The sequence below is a fragment of the Pelodiscus sinensis genome, chromosome 5 (genome assembly GCF_049634645.1).
Source record: "Pelodiscus sinensis isolate JC-2024 chromosome 5, ASM4963464v1, whole genome shotgun sequence".
Lineage (NCBI taxonomy): Eukaryota > Metazoa > Chordata > Testudines > Trionychidae > Pelodiscus > Pelodiscus sinensis.
This window is the reverse complement of record NC_134715.1, coordinates 89025631-89033413: the sequence shown is the minus strand read 5'-3', so window position 1 is coordinate 89033413 and position 7783 is coordinate 89025631. Positions and strand designations below refer to the sequence as shown.

The 7783-nt window shown below is 38.7% G+C and overlaps 1 protein-coding gene and 1 long non-coding RNA gene across 2 annotated transcripts; one reads left to right on the top strand and one right to left on the bottom strand.

Annotated features, from left to right (window-relative positions):
• Window positions 1-255: 255 nt before the first annotated feature.
• On the bottom strand, window positions 256-4230 carry LOC112546692 (uncharacterized). The gene is made up of 2 exons (XM_025187465.2): window positions 3822-4230; window positions 256-783 (listed from the first exon to the last, which is right to left on the bottom strand). The coding sequence occupies exons 1-2, from the start codon at window positions 4107-4109 to the stop codon at window positions 421-423; spliced, it is 651 nt and encodes a 216-aa protein (XP_025043250.1). The 5' UTR covers window positions 4110-4230; the 3' UTR covers window positions 256-420.
• Window positions 4231-4324: 94 nt separating this feature from the next.
• On the top strand, window positions 4325-5392 carry LOC142829464 (uncharacterized). The gene is made up of 2 exons (XR_012903882.1): window positions 4325-4776; window positions 5279-5392. It is a non-coding gene; the product is annotated as an uncharacterized LOC142829464 (long non-coding RNA).
• The last annotated feature ends 2391 nt before the right edge of the window (window positions 5393-7783 follow it).

Genomic DNA, 7783 nt, shown 5'->3' with positions numbered 1-7783 from the left:
CTCATGAAACTTCGAAATATTTTCTCAAATTTCATCAAATATTGAATTTCTATGAGACAAAAGGGGAAACAATCCCCCTGTAAAATTAATAAATTCCCCCCATTGTTCTGCCAGCAATAGTGAAACTGCGAGACTGTAACATGCAATTTATCTCACACAGCAAAATTGAGCAGTGAATCGTGGCATTGCGGATGCTAATGACATGGTAGCTATATGTATAACATAAAGAACTATAAAGAAAATAATAAGCAAGTGTCAGGAGTGCAGCATGCCCTGATTTTTTTTCCACATATCATTGAGTAACAGATGAGCAAGTACTGTCTCTCTTATGCTTCAAAAACAACAATTCATCAGGAGTGGGTTCTTGAATGTTGTAACCTTATAAACGGTGTTAAACTTCCAGATGGGAAGAGGGCAGGCTTACTCTTCACTGCTCTGGTAGATTTCTGCCTCCTTACTCTTGCTAATCTCATTGGCATCAGTGGATACTAGAGTTGATGGCGTTTGGAGAGTGCCGTAAAACATCTTCAAGATAAAGCGCACAATATCACTCAGCTCTAGGTGCTGGGTTGTGGGCTCATTTTCAATATTGTACGTTGTTACAGTACAGCTATTATTCAGTTGTTTACAGCTGAAAATGATGGTTTCCTCTTCTAACTCAATGTTTTCTTGGGCATCAGACTTGATTTGGATATTGGTCTTGGCATGCCAAGTGTTGTTATTGGGATCCACTTTCACAGAGATGCCAGTCCAAGTCTTGTTTTTCACAGAGATCTGCATGTTCTTTGTTAGGGAAAAAAGATGCATTGAAGTTAAAACTAGCATGCTCAGGTCTGAGTTGAGAACAGTGGCTCAAATGCCAGAATATTGATTGTAATGGCCTGGGAGAAGATTGTTTATTCTAGTTGTTCAATAGTCAGTATTCACTTACATTTTGCAAAGTATCAGAAATACTACAGCTATTTTCTATTCTAAGCGAAAAGGAAAAACATGATTTCTATGAATCTCAGATTCTATTCTGTGATAAGTATGGGTACAGATATTTAATAGCAATTATTCTCCAATGCTATTAACCCCACACAAAAAGGTATCTGAACAGTCAACATCTTATTTGTCTTCTGTTTATTATTACTATTGTGGTTGTGCTTTAGGCAGCCAATTCAGGATCAGGACTACACTGTACTAGGTATGGTGCAAACAAGTAAGTGCTAGAAAGTGCTCCATAGACAATCTAATCTAAGACAAAACATTGTAAGTAAACACAAACTTTGTAGATTTTCACCTACTTCTCTGTGGTATATGCAGTCAGTTTCTTTCTACTCTACTTTTAGAGGTCTAAATTTAGTGGCTCATCTTAGATGGAAAAAAGTCCTATTAGCCTATAAAATACAAATCACTTACCAATATAGAACTATTTCTTGTTTTCTAAGTATATTGTGCAATTTTAAGTGCCTCAGGAACTAGTGCTTTCATTAGTTTCTTACAAGAATTATTTCACAGATTAACAGTTCTCACTAGAAGGATTCTTTTTCCTCTGATATTTAGCCCAACTGCTCAAAAATAATTGTTGATATGTAAGAAATAGCAACTGAGCCTAACATATTATTCGGGTTTGGGACATAGGCCATATTTTTTGTTTATTTTAGCACAATGGGGTCTTGATTCACAAATATGGATCCAAAGTGCTACCGCAATATAAATAAGATACAACAAGAAATTCACCTGAATCAGAAGATCCAACCACAATTAAACAACCTCTCACAGAAGAAGGTAAAACCCTTCCTAAGGTGAGTACTAATGAGACCTCAGGGGAAGTTCCTTCCCAACCCCACAGTTGGCAATCAGTAGACCCTGAGCCTGTGAGCAAGAACCACCCAGCCAATCCCTGTGATAGAATGCACAGTGACATTTCTGAAGCCTGGTTCACTCTGCACCCATTTCCTGGCCTGGTCATTTCTGTTGCTTTAGAAGAAGAGGACTAAATAAATAAAGACACCACACTATAATCTGAAAAGGAGTAAGAATGGCAGAATCTCACCTTATATTAACAGCAACTTCTATATAAATATAAGTAATAGACTTCAGCATTATTCTTTCCTGTATTAAAAGTGAAGGGGTACTCCAAAGCAAGTTGTTCATGTCTGCCACCACCTCACATATTCCAAAGAAAGAGGGCTATAATATCAATTAAGTTCTCCAAAAGTGATTTCTTAGCTTCAAATTGCCTTCATGTCTGCATTCATAATGTTATGAATAGGAATAACTCCCACTCCTACGCTCAGGGTATGTCTACACTACCACCCTAGTTTGAACTAGGGTGGTAATGTAGGCAACCAGAGTTGCAAATGAAGCCCGGGATTTGAATTTCCCGGGCTTCATTTGCATAAAGCCGGGCGCCGCCATTTTTAAATGTCCGCTAGTGCGGACTCCGTGCCGTGCGGCTACACGTGGCACGGACTAGGTAGTTCGGACTACGCTTCACGAGGAGTAACGGTAGTTCAGACTAGGAAGCCTAGTCCGAACTACCTAGTCCGTGCCGCATATAGCCGCACGGCACGGAGTCCACACTAGCGGATATTTAAAAATGGCGGCGCCCGGCTTTATGCAAATGAAGCCCGGGAAATTCAAATCCCGGGCTTCATTTGCAACTCCGGTTGCCTACATTACCACCCTAGTTCAAACTAGGGTGGTAGTGTAGACATACCCTCAGAGACTACATCTACACTGCAGGATTCTTGCGCAAGAAGCTTTTTGCAGAAGAGATATTCTGCAAAAACTTCTTGCACAAGAGCGTGTCCACACTGCTAAAGCGCATTGGAAAAATGATGCGCTTTTGCACAAGAGAGCATTCAGACTGCATGGACGCTGTCTCACAGGAAAGCTCTGATTGCCATTCACAGAATGGTCACCAGAGCACCTGTGCTTCTTTTGATAGGCTGTTTTCGCACAAAAAAACTCTGTTTCCAATCCATAGACAAGGAGCTCTTGAGCTCTTGCTCAAAAAGGAGTCATTCCTCATAGAAGGAGGAATACCTATACCACAAAAACCCCTCTGTTCTGTTGATTCACTGTACATTTTCTTGCACAAAAAATCACTTGAAGTGTGGACACTCAATGGATTTTTGCCCCAAAACTCTGCAGTGTAGCCATAACCTCAGAGCTGGGAAGGATTAAGACAATTCTTTCTTGAATTCTGTGAAACACTGGTAAGATTTTACACAGACAATAAGGCTACGTCTACACTGGCCCCTTTTCCGGAAGGGGCATGTAAATTTCACGAGTCGTCTTAGGGAAATCCGCGGGGGATTTAAATATCCCCCGCGGCATTTAAATAAAAATGTCCGCCGCTTTTTTCCGGCTTTTAAAAAAGCCGGAAAAGAGCGTCTAGACTGGCCCCGATCCTCCGGAAAAAGTGCCCTTTTCCGGAGGCTCTTATTCTTACTTTGAAGTAAGAATAAGAGCCTCCGGAAAAGGGCACTTTTTCCGGAGGATCGGGGCCAGTCTAGACGCTCTTTTCCGGCTTTTTTAAAAGCCGGAAAAAAGCGGCGGACATTTTTATTTAAATGCCGCGGGGGATATTTAAATCCCCCGCGGATTTCCCTAAGACGACTCGTGAAATTTACATGCCCCTTCCGGAAAAGGGGCCAGTGTAGACGTACAGAAGAGAAAATGGAGCCCTTGAGTCATCAGTTAGCAGTATTTCTAAATGAACAATGAACACAGCCACCCATTCACACATTAACTCATTCTGATAGGCAGAACAGACAAACTGAGTCTTGTACTCTAAATTATGCCTGGAATAAGAAAATGCCAATACCAACCACACTGTAGTTTGGAGCGATCTCCTTGGCCAGTTTGGCAAGTAGCTCAGCCTTGTCAAATTCGATTACTAGGTGGATTGTTTCTGGTTTGGTGACTGGACTGGGTTTGACAAATTCAGTCACCATTGCTGCTTTTTCAAACACGGTGACCATCTTGGTTTCACCAAGCGTAAGAGTTAGCCTTGTACTGAAAAGCAGGATGCAAAACATTACAATCAAGCCAAAAATGAGGATCAGCCCAGCCAAAAAGGCAAACAGCAGAGACAGGAGAGTATTTATGATGTTCATGATTGTTGAATGTTCTGATGAAGTAAAAATAGCCAAATGCCCTTTAAAGAGCACCACGACAGAGTGCCATCATCTCATTGACCTCCCTAAGTTCTAGCCAGATCCATCTGTGCTGAGACCAAGCCTGGTCTAGTATCAGGAAAAGGCTACTACATCACAATGGGTAACATGCGCACAGTTGCAATTCACAAAGGGTCCTTCAGCAGCATTGCCTCCTTCCTGAAGGACCTTGACATTGGCAAGTGCATTTTTAAGTCCTTCTTTTTTTTCCCCTTTTACTTAAAGGCACCATTACAGCATTGTCACAAATCCCTCTTAAGAAGGCAAAACATGAAGTAATTCCTCCACCCTGACAGCTGGTTTCCTAACCACTGGAGACACTTATTTAGTAGCTGATTCAATAGTCTAAAACATTAAAGAGAAGAATAGGCTCCTATTTTTTTTCCTTCTTGTTGACAATGCATTTTTAAGCTCTCAAAATAGTTTTAAAAATCCAATTCAGTTGCTTGGGTACTTACATATCCCATCATACACAAACCCATACTTTTTAAAAAAAATCAAGGAAACAAAAAGATAAAGACATGATGCATCTAACACTTCTCTCTCAATAAACAAACATGATGAGCCAAATGTAAATCAGGGTAGCTTCATTGCTGATTCTCACCAGGTAAGGATCCAGCCTGTTATTCTTATAAAGAAATACCTATTTCATTACAACAACTAAGTCCTCAACTTTAACTGTTACTGTTGTCTTGATTTTGGGACCCCATTTCTAAGAGACACCCTTAGATGTGATATATTTTCAAATATTATTTGAACAGAACTACAATGGTATCTTGAGTTCCCAATCAAGATCAAAGCTAATTGCTGATAGAACATATTCATAAAATACATATTTTCTGTTTCTTGAGAATAATGTTGTATGTATAGTCTGACAAAAAAACTGTGTAACATTATTGCTTTATGATAAAATCATGTACATCTGTGTACTTGCTTTAAAAGCTGATCAATACAGGTAATCAATGTGAATATCATTGAGAATTGGTAGCTGCCAGAGAGTTAAGATTAAAAGATAGAATTACTTTATATGCACTTTCCATACCTAGCTACCACAATGCCATATATTGTATTTTACCATTTGATTTATAATTATGGATTGACTTTTGCAGGTATAAAAAAGGAATACCTTTGAAGGCACCAAAGTAAATGAAACTGATGTTGGCAGAAGCAAAATTGGATTGTAAGTCCATTGGGAGTGGCTATTAAAATGGGTGAATAACCAATTTTTGGTTCACTGACATTTCTAACGAGTATTTTTAATTCATTTCTGGTAAGACAAAAAATGAAAACAAGCTTGGGTGGATTGAAAAAAGTAAAAAGTCAGGTTGAACTCAATGTTTTGGTTTTATTTTGGCCATTTAAAACACATTATAGATTTTTAAAATAAAAGTAAAGGAAATTGAGGTAAAAATCACTTCTAACCAAAAATTGAAACATTTGACATTTAAAAAAAGACATTTCAGTTTTTAGAATTATGTTCTTAAAATGAACAATGTGGCACAATTGGAATTCTCAAATATTTCAGAAGCACAGAATCTACATTTTTTTCTCCAAAAAAGTTTCATCTTATAGAATCATAGAACACTAGAATTGGAAGGGTCCTCAAGAGGTCCTCAAGTCAAGGCTCTTACCCTCATGGCAGGACCAAGCACTATTTAGAACATCCCTGATAGATGTCTATCTAACCTGCTCTCAAATACCTCCAGAGATGGAGATTTTACAACCTCCCTAGGCAATTTATTTCAGTGTTTAACCACCTTGATAGTTAGGAAGTTTTTCCTAATATCCAACTTAAACTTCCCTTGTTGCAATTTAAGCCCATTGCTTCTTGTCCTATCATCAGAGGTAAAGGAGAACAATTTTTCCCCTCCTCCTTGTAACACCCTTTTAGATACCTGAAATTTGCTAGCATGTCCCCCTTTTAGTCTTCTCTTTTCTAAACTAAACACATCCAGTTCTTTCAGTCTTCCCTTACAGGTGACATTTTCTAGACCTTTAATCATTTTTATTGCACTTCTCTGCAATTTCTCCACATCTTTCTTGAAATGTGGTGCCCAGAACTGAACACAATATTCCAATATTGAGGCCTAATCTGCACAGATTAGAGAGGAAGAATGACTTCTCGCTTCTTTCTCACTACACTCCTGTTAATGCATCGTAGATTCATGTTTGGTGTTTTTGCAACAGTGTCACGCTGTTGACTCATATTTAGCTTGCGGTCCATTATGATCCCTATATTTCTTTCTGCAGTACTCCCTCCTAGACAGTTGCTTCCCATTCTGTATGTGTGAAATGGATTATTCCTTCCCAAGTGGAGTACTTTGGGTTTGTCCTAAAAAATTTCATCCTATTTACCTCAGACCATTTCTACAGTTTGTCCAGATCATTCTGAATTATGACCCTATTCTCCAAAGCACTTGCAACTCCTTCTAGCGTGGTATCATCTGCAAACTTAATAAACATACTCTTTGTTACAATATCTAAATTGTTGATGAAGATATTAAACAGAACCAGTTCCAAAATTGACATGTTAAACAAATCTCACACAATTCTTTAGCTGCTATTGAGGGATTTTCTCCATCCCACCAACCACAAATAAATTTAATTCTTTGGGAAGGCAGAAAAAAAAAGTTTGTTCTCACAAAGGTCTTTTGTTAATTCAGAAATTGTATAGAAAAGACCATATTTAATCAATAGAGGATTTTGTTGGAGGTGGATGGGAGAGAAGGCACATGAAGAAATTGATGAAAACTTAAAATATGAACATTTTTTAAAAATTCATAATTAAAATAGAAAGATGGAAAATATTTCTAATTTTCAAATATGAAAAAGTGACCATCTCCACTAATCTTGTTAGATATCACAGGATTGGAAATATATTTTGACATTTTGTCTGTTGTTCTGGATTCAGAGGGTAAAGCCTTGGTTCCAATAAAGTCAATTGCACAACTCCCTGGCTGTGTCTAGACTGGCAAGTTTTTCCGCAAAATCATCTGCTTTTGCGGAAAAACTTGCCAGCTGTCTACACTGGCCGCTTGAATTTCCGCAAAAGCACTGACGATCTCATGTAAGATTGTCAGTGCTTTTGCGGAAATACTATGCTGCTTCCGTTTGGGCAAAAGTCTTTTTCCAAAAAACTTTTGCGCAAAAGGCCCAGTGTAGACAGCAGAGATTTGTTTTCCGCAAAAAAGCCCCGATTGCGAAAATGGCAATCGGGGCTTTTTTTGCAGAAAAGCATGTCTAGATTGGCCACGGACGCTTGTCTGCAAAAAGTGCTTTTGCGGAAAAGCGTCCTGCCAATCTAGACGCGCTTTTCCGAAAATGTTTTTAATGGAAAACTTTTCTGTTAAAAGCATTTCCAGAAAATCATGCCAGTGTAGACGTAGCCCATGGGTAAGAGCAAACCTACAGTGTTTTATTGCCTTTGATGGCTTCATTTATAACATTGTGCTCCTGCTGAAGTCAGAGTGTTCTGCATGTTATTTGCACATTATTAACTTAACAAGAACTATGATCTAGTAATCACATCCATATAAATGGATCTTTGTGGCTTTGCATGGATATTCTACACATGCAGACTTGATTGTAGGATTTGGCCCTACACAGGTCACTTC

Coding starts and splice junctions, on each gene's coding strand:
- LOC112546692 (XM_025187465.2), bottom strand. CDS start 4,109: ATGAACATCATAAATACTCTCCTGTCTCTGCTGTTTGCCTTTTTGGCT. Junction 784..3,821: donor TCGCTCCAAACTACAGTGTG/GTTGGTATTGGC, acceptor TCCCTAACAAAG/AACATGCAGATCTCTGTGAA.